At 35.7% G+C, this 19,313-nt stretch overlaps 1 protein-coding gene across 3 annotated transcripts in view; it reads left to right on the top strand.

Annotated features, from left to right (window-relative positions):
- Nucleotides 1–19,313, top strand: part of CEP128 (centrosomal protein 128) — a 382,829-nt gene that overhangs the window by 163,375 nt on the left and 200,141 nt on the right. For all 3 annotated transcript variants that reach the window (XM_032593431.1, XM_032593430.1, XM_030319713.1), the window contains one exon: nt 3,055–3,247. In XM_032593431.1, coding sequence (XP_032449322.1) covers nt 3,055–3,247 — 193 coding nt within the window. The remainder of the gene's footprint in view (nt 1–3,054; nt 3,248–19,313) is intronic.

Here is a 19,313-nt window from a genome sequence, read left to right as displayed (position 1 = left end):
CTCTGGCTTTCTAGTCAGTTTTAAAATCAGTTAAGTGTGACTCCTCCAACTTTGATCTTTTCTCAACACCTGTTTTTGGCTATTCTGGGTCCCTTGAATATCCATATGAAATTTAAGATCACATTGTCAGTCTCTCCAAAGATCTCAGCTGGGATTTTGATAGGCATTGCATTAAATCTGTAGATCAGTTTGGGGAGTATTTCTCTTAATACCTTAATGATATTAAGTTTTCTCGTGTATGTACATGTAAAATCTTCTCATTTATTTAGGCCTTCTTTAATTTTTTCAACAGTTTTTTGTAGTTTTCAGAGTATAAATTTTGAACTTCTTTTTAAAAGTATGTTTTTCTTTTTAAATATGTGTTACTCTTTTGATGCTATTGTAAACAAGATGGGCTTTTTAACTTAGTTTTGGATTGATGATGCAAGTGTATAGAAATACAAGTGATTTATGTATAATGATATTTTCCTGCATAATTGCCCTGCTATGACCTCCTGATACAATGTTAGATAGAAATGGTTAGAGCAGACATTATTTTCTTGTTTATGATCTTAGGGATAAAGCATTCTGTCTTTAACCATTAAGTATGATAATAGGTATGGGCTTTTCATAAAAATGTTTTATCAGGTTGAAAAATTTCCCTTCTGTTCCCTTCTGTTCAGTGTCTTTATTGGGAATAGGGGTTTAATTTCATCATACACTTTTTTCTGAATCTTGATATGATCATGTAGCTTTTGCCCCTCCTTCTCACAAACAGTCTGTGGAAATGGCAGATTGGATACCAGTATTCTCAGGCTGCTGTGTCTGAGGTGGAGTGGCCACACTATCAGTGAGGGGTTGATAATGGAAGGAATCCCTAGTTTCTCCACTTCACTTGCCAGCAATTTAGCTACTCAAATCAGAACTATGACGGTGAAAAATCCTAGCCATCTGACCTTCCAGTGCCATACTTACTATTATGATCTGTCTCTGCTCACATCACTTTTCATTCCAGATGTGTGAGTTTTCCAAATGAGGTAATTCTCCAGTTCTCTGCAATGGGGTGTCCCACAATTTAATTCACCTCTGACACAAACTACGCAGAGTTAGTACAGATACCACAGGTTAAGGGCTCGGCCCCACCTGTACCCAATTCAGATATCCCCAGGTTACCTACACTTCCTTCTGACCTGGCTACAAATTGGGGGTTCTCATGGCTCTCTCTCCAGGTTTAGTAATTTGCTGTCATGGTTCACAGGCCTAAGGGAAATACTTTACTTACCAGTTTATTTATAAAGGATACAAATAAGCAGCCAGATGAAGAGGTTATATAGGGCAAGGTCTATATAGGGCAAGGTCTCCAAGAGTCCCCGTGGAGTTTGGGGATGTCTCACACTCCTGGCATGTGGCTATGTTCATCAGTCTGGAAGCTAATCCAACCTCATTGTTCAAGAGTTTTTAGGGGTGCCTGGGGGGCTCAGTAGGTTCAACTACCTAAACCACCTCATTAGCATGAGCTTGGGTGTAATCTAAGAGCTTGTTATGAATAACAAAGGACATTCTTCTCACTCTGGAAGTTCCTGGGCTTTAGGAGCTCTGTGCCAAGAATAAAGGACAAAGACCAAATATCTTTCTTATTATGCCACAATACCATATAACTTGACTGTGAACTGGGGGAAGAGGGACCCCTGTCTTGGCAATACCCTCCCGGAACGTGGAGTGGGGCTTTTGTCATGCAGGGTGCAGTCCTTCCCCTGCCCACATCTAGCTTCCACCTCGCATTTTCATTAAAGAGCAGCTTGGCAGAACTTCTCGTGCCATCATTCTGGAAGGCAAACTTCCATGAAGTCCCCCCCTTTGCTTCTGATGAGCGTTTGTGATAAATGTGATCTAGCTTTTGCCTTTACAAGCTCCATTTCCCTTCATGTAACACATTCACATACTATACCTTGGTCATCTTACAATATTATCATATAATTTTTCCATAATTTGACTAGTGATAATATTTCTTCTGTGTCATAGAGATACCATCTGCTCGACAGACCTTCTGACCAGAGAAACTGGGCATCTTTTTCTGTTCTGGGGGGTGTTTGAAAGCTGATACATGTGGGGATCCCCCAGTCTAGTGGCTGTATCCCAGTCTCACTTTATCATAAGCTATCCTACTGCCGCTACTTTTAATATACTGTGGCATATCCTGAGAACTTCCTAGATTTCTGGAGGCCTAGAACTTTCTTGCTTACTGATGAATGCTGTTCCGGAAAATTCTCCCTTAGCTTAACCTAACTTTCCTGTTTAGTCCACTCTTCCTTTAATTTGCTTTGTACTGAAGTAAAGACTTTTATTTAGAATCAAATAGAACTTGAAGGATAGGCTCACTTGGGAAGGTCCTGAGACATGACTGAAATCCTGTCCTAGTGAAGGTGAAAGAAAAATTTATTTATTTATTTATTTATTTACTCATCCCTGATTTAAATATCTAACTAATAAAGATGGTGTGGTTAGAGTCTGAGAAAACGAGAGTTGCTTCAACTAAATTCCCTAGTCTTTTAAATGTGGGAAAATACTAACTTTATCTCCCTCATGTGATATAGAATATCTTTTCCCAATTAGCTGGACCCTTGGGAATATGCATTTTTAAAACCAAAACTATGAATTTTATCTTTCTTTTTTTAAAAATCTTTGAATTAAACTCCATTTTGTAACAAGTCTCTAGTTCTATTGTGTGGTATGTTTGACTTTAAAATGCTTTAAAGTGTACCAGATTGCCTTATATATCACATCAGGGATCTAATTGGAGTATGACTGGGAATCCAGCAGGCCAGACTTCTCTGTAGTATTACCTTTACAAACCTGATAGAGGATATCAGATATTTTATAAAAATCCAAGAAAATTTGGCTTAATTTCGACACCATCTTTGAAGTCATTATGGAAATTAAAACATTATAGATTTTTTTTTATTTTGCTTATGTTTGCTATGGTCTGTTCAGTTATCATGACTTTTCCTTCATGTTTTGAAATGCTACTGTTTTCTAGATTTTTTGACAAATTAGATATATGTGTCATTTTTTTAGACTAAACTTAAGTGGCTCTGTGAGGAACTGAAGGAGAGAGAAAACAGAGAGAGGAGTCTGCGGCACGAGCTGATGCTGTGCAGACAACAGCTGAGGAGTATGACCGAAAACAAGGAATCTGAGCTCCAGTGTCTCTTCGAACAGATAGAAAGACAAGAGCAGCTTCTGGAAGAAATACAACAGGAGAAGAGAGGTGTGTTAGCTGTTCTTACTCTTATTTTTCTTTGTTGACATTCGTGGAATCCTAGAATTGAGGGAAAAAACAAAACAAAACCATTTCCGTTGTCTCTACTTGGAATATTTCCAAATCCCTCTCCTTTCCTTGTCTCTGGTCTCCCTGTCTTTCTTCATTTCTGGATCCAGAAGAGGAAACTGTTCGCCCTGAGAGTTTTTCCTTCAGCTAGTACATCTCTCCTATGTACATAGCCTTGTGTCCGTGGCCATTTGGAAATTTGCATTTGGTAAGATGTGTGTTCTTCCCTGATAAAATGCTGAAGTTTATATTTTACTTCAGTAAAATATTCATAAATATATTCAATAAATATTTACTCTGTGCCAATTTTGTCTTGGACACTATTATAGGTGCTGAGGATACATCAGTGAATAAAGGGGAAAAAAAGTCCTCTTGTTTAGTTTGCATTGTATTGAGTGGAGTGACAGAAAATAAATGTAATAAATAGGTAAATTGTTTAATATGTTAGAAGGTTATAAGAACCATGGCAAAAACAGTAGAGTAAGGGAAGGAGAGTTTGAGGCAATACTTTAAAAGTTAGACAGGTACTTTGGAAAACTGCTTTTCTGTTTTGTTCTAGAAGGGATGCATCGTGACGGGAAGAAGAAAAATAGCACTATGTATCGGAATCCTGTGGGTATCTTGTGTCAGGCTTAGGTCTTTCTTTATTGGTGAACTTTATTAATTTAAGAAAGAAACTTAATGTAGTGCCCTACTAAGAAAAACAGAACTTTAACATATGATAATCCTCTAAAATTTGTTTTGGTTTTTCATTTTAGTTATCAAGATGATGATGATGATTCTTCCTCCTCTTCCTCCTCTTCCTCCTCTTCTCCTTCTCCTCCTCCTCCTCCTCCTTTCTTCTTCTTCTTCTTCTCCTTCTCCTCCTTCTCCTTCTCCTCCTCCTCCTTCTCCTTCTCCTTCTCCTTCTTGTTTTATTTATTTATTTTTGGGGGAGAGAGAGAGCTGGGGCCGGAGACGGAGAGAGGGAGGGATCAAGAATCCCAGGAAGGCTCCACATTGTCAGCAGGGAGCCTGACGTGGGGCTCAAACTCACACACTGTAAGATCATGACCTGAGCCAAAATCAATCCGACACTTAACTGACTGAGCCACCCAGGTGTTGCCCCAGTTATCAGGATTATTCTTTCTACATGTTCCAGTTAAAAATTATTTATTGCTATACTGCAGTGATTCTCAATTTTTTTTTGCTATCAGGACCACATTATATTCTTAAAAAGGCAAATAATATCTTCATATTATTAATAAGGGGTCTTAGATAGTTCCCAAACCATCTTTTGTGAACTACTGCTCTAGTGCACTTGAAAGATGCAAACTGTGCTAGTAGTGAAAGTCAGAGGATGCCTATACACGCACACACACACGCGCACACACACATACAGACAGTACAACAGAATCTTTTCTTTTTTTTCAAAAAAAAGTTTTTTAATGTTTATTTATTTTTGAGACAGAAAGAGACAGAGCATGAGTGGGGGAGGGGTGGAGAGAGGGAGAATCTGAAGTAGGCTCCAGGCTCTGAGCTGTCAGCGCAGAGCCTGATGCGGGGCCCGAACTCACAGACCTTGAGATCATGACCTGAGCCGAAGTCAGACACTCAACCAACTGAGCCACCTAGGTGCCCCACAACAGAATCTAATTATGGAATTTATAGCTAAAACACTGTATGATCTCTAAACATGTTATAGATTATTCACTGACACTAGATTGCAACCTGGTTTTACTTTTAGTAAACATTGTCAATATTGTCACCCAGTAAATCATTTCTTTTGTATAAGGATTAATGCAATTGTATATTATAAATAACCGTAACTGTTAACAGTATGAATCCAAGGAGAAAGAACCAAATATTTGTGCACTTAAGTAATTATTTTCAAATGCCCAGCTTTTTCATAAAAGCTTCAGAAGATAAGTTGTAAAGTTTATAATCTCTCAAGGTGATTCTTTATTTCTACTTTTCAAATTTAATAAAAATGTATTGATTGTTTATATCTATATAGCACTTGAATTCTTTTATGCATCTTAAAATAGCTTGTCAGTTTTTTGAAGAGAATCTACTAGTATTTTAATGGGACTGTGTTGAATGTACACATTTAAGAATGGATATCTTGATATTGAATCTTCCAGTCCGTGAACATTGTGTATATTATACATTTATTTAGGTTTTTAACTTTTCTCATGGATATTTTGTACTTTTCACTAACAGGTCTTGAACATCTTTTTTAGATTTATTCCTACTTTGTCTCTTATTTATGATGTTATATTAAATGTCATTTTATTTATTTATTTATTTTTATTTTTTAAATGTTTATTTTTGAGAGAGACAGAGAGACAGAGCCTGACAGGGGAGGGGCAGAGAGACAGGGAGACACAGAATCGGAAGCAGGCTCCAGGCTCCAAGCTGTCAGCACAGAGCCCAATGTGGGCCTTCAACTCATGAACAGTGAGATCATGACCTGAGCTGAAGTCGGACGCTCAACCGACTGAGCCAACCAGGCACCCCTTAAATGTCATTTTAAACGTTGAATTTCCAACATTCTTTTCTAATAGAAATACAATTGATATTTTTTGTATGTATTAACCTTGTATTCTGCAACCGTATTAAGCTCATTTGCTAGTTGTAGTAGCTTTTTGTTAGCTGTTTGTTGTTATTGTTGTTTTTGATTTCTTAGCACTTAGGGTTTTCTTTGTACATGATCATGTCATCTGCAAATAAGGACAGTTTTGGTTCTCCTGCTTGGTTTTTTTTTTTTTTTTTTTTTTCCTTAATCAACTGGATGGAACTTCCAGTACGTATTAAACTAACCTTATATTTTTGGGATCAACTCTATCAAAATGTATTTTTCCTTTTACATATAGCTGGATTTGATTTATTAATAGTAAGATTTTTTGCGTCTATGTTTATGAAGAATATTCTGTAGCTTCTTCTAATGTCTTTATCTGATTTAATGTTAGTATACAGTGACCTTTTAAAATGAGTTGTGTTTTGCCTTTATGTTTTGGAAACATTTGTATGAAGTGTGTATTATTTCTTTTTAAATGTATGATAGAATTGATTAAAGAAGCTTTTAGGCCTGTAGTTTTTGTCTGGGAGAGGTTTTAAATTTCAAACTCAAAGTCTTTTTTTTTTTTAAGTTTAATTTTTATTTTGAGTGAGAGTGAAAGAGAGAGAGAAAGTGTGAGCAGGGGAATGGGTAGAGAGAGAGAGAGAGAGAGAGAGAGAGAGAGAGAGAGAATCCCAAGCAGGCTCCATGCTCAGTGTGGAGCCTGATGGGGCTTGATCTCACAACCACAAGATCACGACCTGAGCTCATATCAAGAGTCAGACGCTCAATTGACTGAGCCACCCAGGTGCCCCCAAATTCAAATTTTTTAATAGCTATATGACTATTCAGAATTTCTCCTTCTTGAGTTAGTTTTGTTAATGTGTGCCTTTCAAAGTATTGTTCATTTCATCTAAGTTGTCAAATTATTGGCTTAAAATTTTTCATGATATCTCCTTTTTCTTTTCATTTCTGTAAGGTCTGTACTGGTGCTTCCTCTTATATTCCTGATATTGGTAATTTTCTCTCTTTTGTTCTTTATAAGACTTGCTGAGGGTGTTATTAATTTTATTAATATTTTCAAAGAAACAACCTTTGAATTACTTTTTTATTTGTCTTTTTAATGTTTTATTGATCCCAAATTTTATTGTTTTCTTTCTTTTACTTTTTGTATCATTTGCTTTTTTTCTGGATTCTTGAGCCTTATTTTAATACCTTTATTTCTTAATATCGTCATTAAAGTTATAAATTGCTATCTTAGCAACACTTTAAATGTATTCCACAAATTTTACAATACCATGTTTTCATTATCATTTAGTTTGAATTAGAAAATATTTCCCTTGTGATTTCTTCTTTGACCTATGGGATTTTTTTAGAAGTGCACTACTTCTAGTATGTGGAGAGTTTCTACATACTCTATTATCAATTTCTAACTTGGTACCCTTGTGGGTATAGAATACTTCCATGATTCTCATCCTTTGAAACTTACAGAGGACTTGTTTTATGGCCCCAAATGTGGCCTGTCTTAGTGAATTTCTATGTGCAGTTTAAAACAAGTAATGTTCTGCATTTGTTATGAAAAGTTTTGTAAATATCAGTTATGCCAAGTTGTTTCGTAACGTTCTCTGTCCCTGGTGATTTCTGTATCCCTACTGATTTTGTATACTTCTACCAATACTTATAGAAGATTGTCAAAATATCCAGGTATACTTTGAATGTGTGTATGTATGTCCCTCTTTTTGCTTCATGTATTTTTGAGACTGCTATTAGATCCTATTTAGTATTGATTGTGTGAATGTTTCTAATAATGAACCTTTGTAATAGTCTCAATAAAAGCAAAGAAGAAGGACGTTAGTAATGGGCAACCAATGCAAAAGGTGTTTTGGAGGAATTAGTACAGGATTGGGCAGTGTAGGTGATAGAAGACATACAGGAGATTCCTAAGGTCTCAGTAGTTTTGCCATTGGGAGAGTAAGAAAGTTAGGAAGTAGGGGATGATTTGGTGGCAGAGAAAGAGGGATTCTATTCTTTACCTATTCCTAAAGTCATAAATGAAAAAAGTTTCCGAAGAACCAACTTTTGTTAACAGAGAAATAATATGGTAATCTCCTGCCTTATATGTATAAGATGTATGAGGTGCTGTCTGGTGATTCAGAATATTGCAGACCTAATATGACTAATGAAGACAAGCAAAGGCTGTTATAGTTGGAGATGTATAAACATATTATTAGGAGGTAGGGGTGAAATAAATATGTTACTAGATATATAAAGCAACATGTTCTGGTGAAAATGGAAGTATTGATTACTTGGGTAGACGCCCATATGGGGAAGTTTTTGTAGGACGTGGCCTTTGATTTAGATCTTGAAGAATATAGCAGGATTCCTGTAAGAGAGGAGGAACAAAGATTCTATGGGAGGATTTATCTGCCTAGTGATCTCTTACTGCATACTTCAGCATTTGTTTACAATGGTATATACATAGGAGATGTGAAGGGCAGCAAGACCCATGATTAAATTTAGATATTTTGGAAATATCAGAATTGAATTCTTATAGAAATTTATGTTTGATTTCCTTCACCATCTTAGAAAGTTACCTGTCACATAGAACAGATATGGTTAACCTATTTATAAGTGAAACATGACAGAGAAACTTCCCGTTCATTGGCATTGCCATTCTTTGCACTAATATTTTTAGTTTGATTTAATGTCACATTACCTGACACATGCCGTGTTAACTAAGCCAGTGTGCAAGGAATTTATCAGTGAGTGTTGCCAGATTTGTAGATCCGAATTGTCTGTATTCTCTGGGCTATTCTAGGCCTGTAGGTTTTTGGCTGGAGTGGTTCAAAAAGGAGAGGAACTCTACTGAGAAGTTAATGTCATGGCCCTCTTAGAAGTTGGTAATTATTGACTTAGAAATTCTTCATTATTATGAATGGTAACAAGACAAGAGTAAAGAGATGTAAACTGCAGCTGGGAGTCATTAGGTATGATATTTTAACTTGTGTAAGTAGTCATTTTAAATATTTTCTTAATAACCTACTGCTCTCTACCTTCTTAATATCTCATAAGCTCCTGCTCCTGTATGGCCAGTATTTCTCTATAAAATACTTTAAAACTATGAAGTTTACTAAAAACTAACATTTACATGGAAGTTGAAAAAGATTCCTTTTTCAAAGCGCTTCAAAGGAGGGACATTGTGTAGGATGATTTCATTTCATTCTTGCTATATGAAATGCTAATGGTGATGAACAAATATAGCAAGACAATTGTCTTAACATATTTTCCCTAAACGAAATTACAAGGCTTTAAACAAGGGACCTGCCTTACTTCCCAGGCAGTCTGTGGTTGTGGCTGTGACTATTTATCATGCATTAATATTTCTTCTTAGAGTAATTAGAAATTGACAAGCCTCTGAAATTGTTTTTCCCTTAAAGATGAAATTTTATCTTCTTATCCAGTTTCTATTTTTGGGTTTTACTCATTTGGCTTTGTTGGATTAGGTCGGATCTTCACCAAACCCTACTACCCTACTATTATGATAGATACAGTGCCTAGAAAGATAGTAATTCTCCACAGCACGCACTGTGGTTTCAGCCTCCCTTAATCTATCTCTTCCTGCATATATCACTTTTTGGGAATGTGCATGCAAGGTTGAAATAAGCCATTGTCAGGGCCTCTTTGTTAGGGAGTTACCTTTTCTGAATAAAAAGGAAAATACTATAGGATGTGGAAAAAGGGAAATAGTCCCCAGTCACTTCAAGAAGTAGTACTTTTTGCAATAGGAGACTACTTGCTCAGATGTTTGTTTGTTTTTAGGGTAGCATCTATGCCTTAGCCAAGAAGTAGGTAATGGAGAAAAGATGCCTCAAAAACAAAAGACATAACACACACACCACACACACCACACAAATGAACAAAGCAAAACAAAACTCACAGTGTACTGTATGTAACGAAAATAAACTCTGCATAACCAAAAGACAAATCAGTAAATATTTGGCAGAAGTTAAACTATTTAATCCGAGGGTTTACATTTTGTTTATGACACTCTGGGATTAGGTACCAATATTTGTCTTTCCTAATATTTCAGTTATATGTTAAATTTTACAGTAGAAGTATTTAACCATTTATGTTTTTATTCATTTTGTGACAAAATTTTCTCAGAGGTTCCTGATTCACTTAGGGATGCTATAACATTGTTAGTAGTAATTCTAGCCCCATTTTGGTACTATGATTTGAGTTAGCTCTCTAGTATAATATCTGAAAAAAAAATTTTTTAATAGCTGAATACCAGTAAACAGTATTAAAAGTATCCATCTAAAATAGTCTCAAACACTTTTAAGATGAATATAACTTTTAGATTATTATTTTCTATTTGCTACTGATGATAGGCAAGCTTAAGCATCGTTATAAATGTTGAGTAGAAGGGTCCAGGAATGGAAGAGGTTGAACACTTAAAGGTTAATTGTATAGCAGAATCCCAAAAAAGTATGAGGGTGGATGGTATCAAGGTCACAGTGGAAAAATGAGTCCTGGAAAGAACAAGGAAAAGAGTTTAGACTTTCCTTCCTTCCTTTTTTAGTTCTTGAATACACTACTATTTTTTGGCATTTTCACTTTATCACAATAATTTATGCAGTGATTTCCCTTATTTTTATTGTTCCTCAACATCTGCGATTGGATTTCATTGATCTTTGCCTATTATATGGTCAATACCTGCTTGGAGAAATGGGTAGAAGGACTGAGAGGTGGCTACTGGATTTGCCAATTAAGGCTGAGACACCTGTTTTAGTAGAAGCTTTGTGAATTTTGAACCAGATCGTACAGTGTTTGTCATAACTATATTTTTTGCAAGCTTCTTCCAAAGGTTAACACTTGTCATGTGATAGCTATCCAAGGTGTAGAGCCAGCTTAGTGATGAAGCTTGTATTTTCTATACTCATTATTCTAGCTTTGTGTAGAATAGTTTGAGGATGAGCATTTTTACTCCTGTAATAGAAATGACTCAGTTTTTTTTTTCTTCATTGCTATAAAATTGCTGTGCTGTTTAAGATATTGATTCTAAAAACACTCTGCATTTTCATAGGTTCCTATTACCTGATTTGTCTCCATGAGAGGTGTTTCTCAACTTTAAAGGGCTTTCCTTTGGTTCCACTGTTCCTGGAATTCTGAGAACTCCTTTGAGCTGATTTCTCTGTTTTACTTTGTTTTTGTCTGAATCTCCGTACCAGTTTTGCAGCCAGATGACTGAACAGAAGATAATTTCTTAGAATTCATTTGTGGACAGAAATAAGGGAGAGCCTTGCAGTCTGAAGGCATCTTTCCTAACATCTTTCCTTGGCTACACATGGGGTCGCGTGGTTTGCATTTTGTGTGCGGCATATTTTATATATTGGTTTAGTTTTCCCACCATTTACCCATTCATCTATTACTTATTCCCACATCACTTCAAGCAGTTTTTGTCTCATTGAAAGAATATTTGAGCATCATGGCACTTATGTAAATACTAGTCATTGTTGTCTAAGTCTAACAACAAGGAGAACCAGTTCTTTATTGCATATTGGAGTGTAATTAAGCATTCTAAATTAATTTAGGGGATGATCTCTAAATATAACATAATTTATTTATTTGGATTTTAGTCAGAAGAAATCTGTCTGGGACTTTATTTTACATTGTCATCAGTTCAGAAGTTGAGAGGTGTTGATTATTAGAGATAATGAAATACTATTTTGATTGATAGATTGAGGAAATTATTTAAATTCATTAAACTGCTATTTTGTTTGATGTGAAATTATGTCTTCTCTCCTTTATTTTCAGGCTTTCTTCATAATTATTTTCAAAAAAGAATTGAGAAATAGTATTTTTATAAAATTATGTCCACTATTTGAGTCGAGCTAGAAAATTTTTAATTCATTATTTTTTTTTAATGTTTAATTATTTTGAGAGAGAGAAAGAGAGAGCACACAGAGGGTCAGAGAGAGAGAATCCTAAGCAGGCCCCACACTCTCAGCACAGAGACTGATGTGGGGCTCAGCGTCAAGAACCATGAAATCGTGAACTGAGCCAAAACTGAGAGTCAGACACTTAACTAACTGAGCCACCCAGGTGCCCCTAGAATTTTGTTTTAATCTTCACCTGTGTTTTTGCTTATATATGTTTCATTATAATACTTTTATTTATTTTTTAAATAATTTTATTTCCTATATGTTTTATGTTATGATTTGAAATCCAGCCAGGTCATCAGAGATTGAAATTAAACACCATAGGTTGAGTGTTCCTAGGACCAGAATTAAATAAGTTAATGATATGCCTGGAGCTCCTGATACACAGATCTGTGCAGGTGTTAACTTCAGTTGAATATGAAATCAACATTGACATTGTTAGTAAGTTGGTAATAGAAAGTATGACTAATTATTCTTTAGTTTGCCATAAGTATCTCTGCCCACCCATCCCTCTGTGGAATGAACCTAATGTTTATACTATTTCTATTGGATAAACTTAATTTTAGAGACAAGCATTTTCACTATCTCCAGTAATATGCTTAGTTGGTAGTAATTAAGTATTGACTGGATGGAGAGTTCAGATATTTAAAGTTTGGATTTTTTTGTCTTCTAAATTACTGGAGGAGTGTGTGTGTGTTCGTTCTGAACTATATCCTGGAAAATCCAGAAATGTTAAATATATGACATGAATGAATTCTTAGATTTTCTTGTTTCATCCTCTGGTAGGTTACATTATTTTCTGCTGTTTCATAGTACAACAAAACTGGTATACTTGAGTTTGAATCATGAGCATATTCAAGGAGAAGAATAAGATAGAGGTACATGTGCTAAAATAGATTTGAATGAGTTCTTAGGTCAGCAAATAACTTTATTAAATTCAAACCATATCCTTGCTGTGTTGGAGCTCTTTTAAGCATTATGTCTTTTAAGTGTTACATCTTTTCTATTTTGTTGCATATGCAATAATTATCAATTGTGATAGGCAGAATAATAAAAGCCTACCTCCCTCAAAGATGTCCACATCCTAATTCCCAGGTTTAATCTAATATGTTATATTACATGGCAAAAGAGATTCTGTAGTTGTGATTAAATTAAATATATTGAGAAGGGAGCTTATCCTGGATTATCTGTTTGGACCAAGTGTAAACATAAGAGTCTTTGAAAGTGAAAGAGGAAGCAGAAGAGGAAGTCAGAGTGATTCGATGTTAGAAAGACTCAATTTACTTTTGATGGCCTTGATGATGAAGGAGGAGGGCCATACGCCAAGGGATATGGGTAGCCCATAAGAAGCTGGAAAATGCAAGGAAATTGATTTTTCCCTGGAGCTTCTACAAAGGCATGCACTTTTGCTGACATCATAATTTAGCCCAGTGTGACCCATATCAGACTTCTACAGGATTGTAACATAAGGAATTTGCATTGTTTTAAGGCACTAAATTTATGGTAATTCATTATAGGATTCATGGTAAACTAATACACCAATAAAATCGTGAAATTAGAGATTCGTGAGAGTTTCCCTGACACTTGATTCACTGCATATCGAGAAATTCTCTAGCCTGCTTGAACCTCTTTGAGTACATGTGTCCATCTTGGATGTTTGTCAGAAAGTTAGGAATATACATATATTACTTTCAGTCTACTAAAATTAATTTTGAAATGAGCTTAGGCAGTTCTTAAAATGTGTGAAATGTGGTATTTTCAAAATGAATATAATTTCTTTATACTGTGTGTATATATTTGGTACTCTTCATTTAGGTATAGCACGAAAATTCAAAGAAATTACATTGGGTCGTGAATGAACCTGAAATATAGATACTACTTTTTGGCTTAGGCTGCTGGGAGGCCTTTGTTCATTTCTAATCCTTCCCACCTTCACATTTTGATATTCTCCCACTTTCCATAGTATTAAAATGTATATAAAGAAAATTAAAAAATAAAATCACAAGTCAAAAATAGGGAACCTAGAAATGTGTCCCCGGCACCTAGAGGAAGTTATTGTGGCTTATCACTTAATTTAGTTATGACTTTTCTGACATCTAAGAGGGATACTGTTGGGTCATATGATTCTTATCTTAGTTAAAGAGGGCCCGGAAACTTCTATAAGAAACAAACTTATTCTGGAAAATGAAATCTAAACTAAAATCAAGAGGAATATATTATATTCACCTTCCTACAGGCAATGTAACAAGTAGTGTTTCTGGTTATTGTTTAGGTAGTAATAAGAGCTAACATTTACTACTAGTGTGTCAGATACTAAGTGCTGTAAGCAATTTATTATTTCATTAATCCCCAAGTAGGTATTATCATTCACCTTTGAAAAAACAAAAACAATTGGGGGTTCGTTTCTTTGTTGAAATTCTACAAAGTAACGAGGGACATGTTCCGACTTTTGTCGTCCTGAGGCACCTTGGCCTTCAGGCCCCTTCTTCTATGAAATAATTAAATTTTGGCTGTGGTGGTATGAGGATGAATATAATCCAGGATGGAGATATTATTATGTATTCATTATTATATTCATTTTTTCTTCTAGTTTTATAGAAAATTAAAATGAGTCATTTTCTTTAAAAAAATTTTTTTAACGTTTATTTATTTTTGAGACAGAGAGAGACAGAGCATGAACGGGGGAGGGTCAGAGAGAGGGAGACACAGAGTCTGAAACAGGCTCCAGGCTCTGAGCTGTCAGCACAGAGCCTGACGCGGGGCTCGAACTCACAGATCGCGAGATCATGACCTGAGCTGAAGTCGGCTGCTTAACCGACTGAGCCACCCAGGTGCCCCTAAAATGAGTCATTTTCATTGGACTGAGACACAGAGCCTGCTGTGCCTAGTGGAGAAGTTAGCCTCAGCTAGTAGAATAGGGGTTGTGCTATGATACTATATGGGGCATCTGACTTTATGGGGTAGGGGGTGAGGGGTATGTTGAGGACAAGAGTTCCTTAGAAAATGACACATATGGGGGTCCTAAGTCTGAGTAGACATTAGCCAGAAAGGCAGTGTTGTCCAGCAGAGGAAACAGTGTTTGTGAAGGGCTGAAGTGAGAAAGAACCTTGCTGGAGCATATTGACATAAGGAGATTAAAGTGCAAACACAAAGATTATGACTGACCTAACACTTTACAGATAGTGGACTTAATGATATTACCTCTGTCCCTACGATGGACTCAATGTTCAGGTGATTGGTATATTTTGGTGGAGATAAAACTTCAATTTATCCTTGAATTCTTGACTAAGTATTAAAGTTTGATTATTCTTTATTATTTGAGTAAGTTGGGATCCAGAATGCTTTAGATACCAGATGTGGTTGTGAAGAATAGACATATGCATGTCGTGAAATTTAAAATGGAAATATTTTTAAATAGTGACTGCCAACATACTGTATATAAATCCTGTGTTGCCTTATAGCTATGAGATTTTAATTTAAAACTCCAAGGAAAATTTTCTTTTAATTGAAAAAATTAATAAGAAAGATTTCCTTAGAGCCCTTAAAACCTATCCTTATACTTATGATTTGAAAGATTACTTTGATTTACTTGTCCTCTGCAACAAGTGACTTTACATGATTTTCCTTGGTTGTTTCTTGCATATCTACTCCTTCCTCCACTTAGATGGCTTTTTTTTTTTTTTTCTGAGCAAGAGAAAGAGCAGGCGAGCACAGGAGAAGGACAGAGAGAGAGGGGGAGAGAGAATTCTAAGCAGGCTCCATGCCAGCAGGGCAGAGCCCGATGCAGGACTCCATCTCACAAACCATGAGATCATGACCTGAGCTGAAATCAAGAGTCAGATGCTTGACCTATTGAGCCACCCAGGTGCCCCGAAATGACTTCCAACTTTCTTAGCTCTGTATTCATCTTCAAGGATTGCAGAAGCTTCCTATTTGCAAGATCTTCTTAACCTTTAGTCTGCTTCACTGGTCTTCATCTATGAGCCTGCCAGAGCTCCCAAGAGCGAGGACTTTCCCAAACAGACACACTCCAGTGGATGTGTTCAAGTTCACCCTATTCCCTGGGCCCAAGCCATCCTTTATCCATTTCTCTGCTATTTAATAAAGCATAACATCTTTTAGAAATAACCTTGAATATGCTCAGATTAATACAAAAAAGTAAATCCTTCTCAAACTTTGGTTTTGTATTTTTATAATAAATTACTTGCAACACCCCCCACAATTGACCTCCATTCAATAGCATTTCATTCGAGAAAACACATGTGTGCACATACAACTGCTTTTCTAATTATTTCTGCCAAATGAATCTTCATTAAACACAGCTTTGAGCCTGAGATCCTCAGCTCAGATACCTTCAGTGGTTTTCTCACTGCTGAACAATTAAAGTTCAAACTCTTATAGGAACCCACCATTTTCCCCTTCTTCTTATGAAAACTCTGCCCTTGGTAGCAGACATTTTTCCTTTTACCACTCCATTACTATTAAAACATTTGGATATAATTACATGACATTTGCCATTTATTGCTCTTTGTTCTGGGTAACTGTATGTGTATTTTTTATATATTAAGTTTTAATCTCGTTTATTGACCCCTCTCTTTCCATTGCATCTTGTACCATTTTTTTTAAATATTTAAACCAGAAATAAACAATTTTTGGATGTTTGGTAGTGTGCAGGTAGATGGATGGGTGGGTGCAGAGATAAATGAGTGGCATATATTTAGCCTTCTACCTCTTTATCCCATTTATTATGGTATCTTCATCATACTTAGGTCTGTTTTACCAATCAAAAAGGATCAATATTGATCAGTATTGATTTATTTTATTTCTGCTTCAAGACACAGGAACAAACATGAGGTTTTAGACAACAACTCAGAATTTCCCTCAAACTATTCTTATAATGTCCTTTAGTAGTTTAGCTATCTTCACTAAATTTTTGAAACTAGAATAATTGGCAATAAGAGAATCCTTCTCCTATCTCCCTAGTAGTATTTGGAAAGACTTTAATACACGTGTTCTCCTTCCTATATTTGATGATAGTTCATCACATTAGCTGTGAGAGATTGCAAATTTGATCTATTTCCTATTGAGACTATTGACCTTATCTTAATGATGTCACTCTTTGAAAAGATTCCTTAGCAGTGTCCCTTTCCTCCCAGTGATGTTGTTAGATCTTTATGTTCAGTTATTTACTATCAATGTCTTTGAGATGGCCTCTAGGGGAAGGAAGGAAGCTAACATTTCTTGAGGGCTTTCTATATTCAAGTTTTCATATTTATCATCACATTTAACTCTTAAAACAAACTTGTAAGGCTATGAATCCCATTTTACAGTCAGGCAGCTGAATCTGGGCAATTTTTGTTTTGTTTTTCTCACAAGGTGAGACAGTGAATTATAGATGGGAGAGGTCTTTGTGAAACTCAGATGTGTGTTTCTACTACCATATCACATATCAGAATGAACCAGCACTACTCAGTCAATTTCAGTAGGCCTTGTAAATTGGAAACGACTCATCTCCTTCCTAATTTGTTGGGCTCTATTCTTTGAAGTTGTAAAGAGATCAAATTTTTGTTAAGAATGTTAGAAATAATTGCTCTGTCAAAATCTCATAGTCTTTTTTGGCTACTAGTTCAGTTGTTAATTAATGAAGGTAATTCTAGTTTAATGGTATTAGAACCTTTTTCTCCCATAAATAAGAGACTTAGATGAAACCTTTCCTTATGTGTGTCACTACCGTGAGTGAGTGTGATATCTAATCCCTAATTTGTTACCCAAGACCATATCTTTCTGTTGTGGTTTTAAAATTCAGAACGATTAAAGGACACTATAGTTTCCAGAGCAACTGATTAGTTTTCATATCCATGTACTTAAGTCCCATTGAACAGCTAATTCCAAGAACTACTCTGACTTCTACTTTTATGGTCATGAGAAATTTGGCTCTCTTCAAAGCTTTCAGAGTTCACTGAGGTCAGGACAGGTGTATATCCAATTTGTGATCTACAGTTTCTTCCTTTTTTCCCCCCTTTTAACACAGTCTTATCTGCCACAAGAACCTTAGCTGACTCTGGCTGTGTTTTAGCAGTTGCCCTCAGGTTCACATCCCTCTCTACCTTCTTCTGTTCTGAATATAGAATGACTCTACATAGCCTAACAAAGAAGCACTTTCATCTTGAGAAAAGAGATGTAAACTGCAGCTGGAAGGATTTAGCTAAGATGTAAGAATACTTTGAAACTATGAGGTTAGTAGAATAAAAAAAGTTATGGCAGTTGGAAGGAGTCCTTTCTTCAAAGATCTTCAGAGGGCGAGACGTCTGTGTAGTATGATTTAGTTGCAATGAAATGCTAATGATTATGAACAAATATGGGAGTTAATTTTCTTATTCTTCTTTAACTGAAATTATGAACTCTCATTTAAAGAAGGGACTGATCTTGGTTTCCAGGCACTTTGTGGTTCTGGTTATTTAATAGGAACACATATCTAAGTAACACAGTCTCTTCTTCCTCCTTACCAGTGAGGCCTTTTCTTTAATATTTGTATCCTTGTTCATGGTGAGCTTAAAATGTTTTTTAGGACAATACAGGAAAGAGAACATGGCAGCTATGTGTAATGCAACTTTGGAGGTACTCTCTACACTTGATCTTAGCCAAAAGGCCGAGAAGCGATTGGAGGTACTCTCTAAACATACAAATCCTTATAATAATTTATTAAATATATTTATCACAATGGCATTAATTAAGGGAAAAGAGGCAAATGCAATTTCAATGAAATACTGATTTCCCAGCAAACATTCTTCATGTAAAAGTTGTTCTGAAAAGATACACTGTTAAAAAAGGGAAAATACAACTAGTTAATATTGGGTTACATTACAATCAAATCGAAATAAAAACTCTGGCCTACCGTATTTGTACTGTTCTGAAATATTCGTATCTGCATATATTTTTAAAGTAATTTTCCACTTAAATCTAACAATTATCACTTTTTTTGCCCTTCTTTTAATCCAGGCAGAGAAATAATCTAATTGACTATTAAGAGAGAATAAAAAACCTTTGATTTAAATACCTTAAAAATAAGAGCTAATAAGGGGCACCTGGGTGGCTCAGTCGGTTAAGCATCCAACTTCGGCTCAGGTCATGATCTCACCATTCATGAGTTTGAGCCCCGCATCAGGCTCTGTGCTGACAGCTCAGAGCCTGGAGCCTGCTTCGAATTTCGTGTCTCCCTCTCTCTCTCTGCTCCTCCCCTGCTCATGCTCTGTCTCTCTCTCTCTCCTTCAAAAATAAATAAATAAATAAAATTTAAAAGAAAAAATTAAAAAAAAAAAAGAATAAGAGCTAATAAGAATTTGAAGTGTCTTCCTGCCATTTGGGTTTGAATTCAGTTCTAGTGCTTTTCACAAAGTTCCAATAGAAATACGTACCTGTACTCTTTTTCCTCTTTTTTTTTTTTTTTTTTTTAATCTGTGGAGCAAACATTTGAAATGTACTTTCTGGAAGAAGGTTTGCTCTCTCTGCCTTTCTAGCTCAGACA

Source organism: Lynx canadensis, chromosome B3 (genome assembly GCF_007474595.2).
Source record: "Lynx canadensis isolate LIC74 chromosome B3, mLynCan4.pri.v2, whole genome shotgun sequence".
Taxonomy (NCBI): domain Eukaryota; kingdom Metazoa; phylum Chordata; class Mammalia; order Carnivora; family Felidae; genus Lynx; species Lynx canadensis.
Note: the sequence above shows the minus strand (reverse complement) of the source record. Positions and strands in the feature narration are given on the sequence as shown.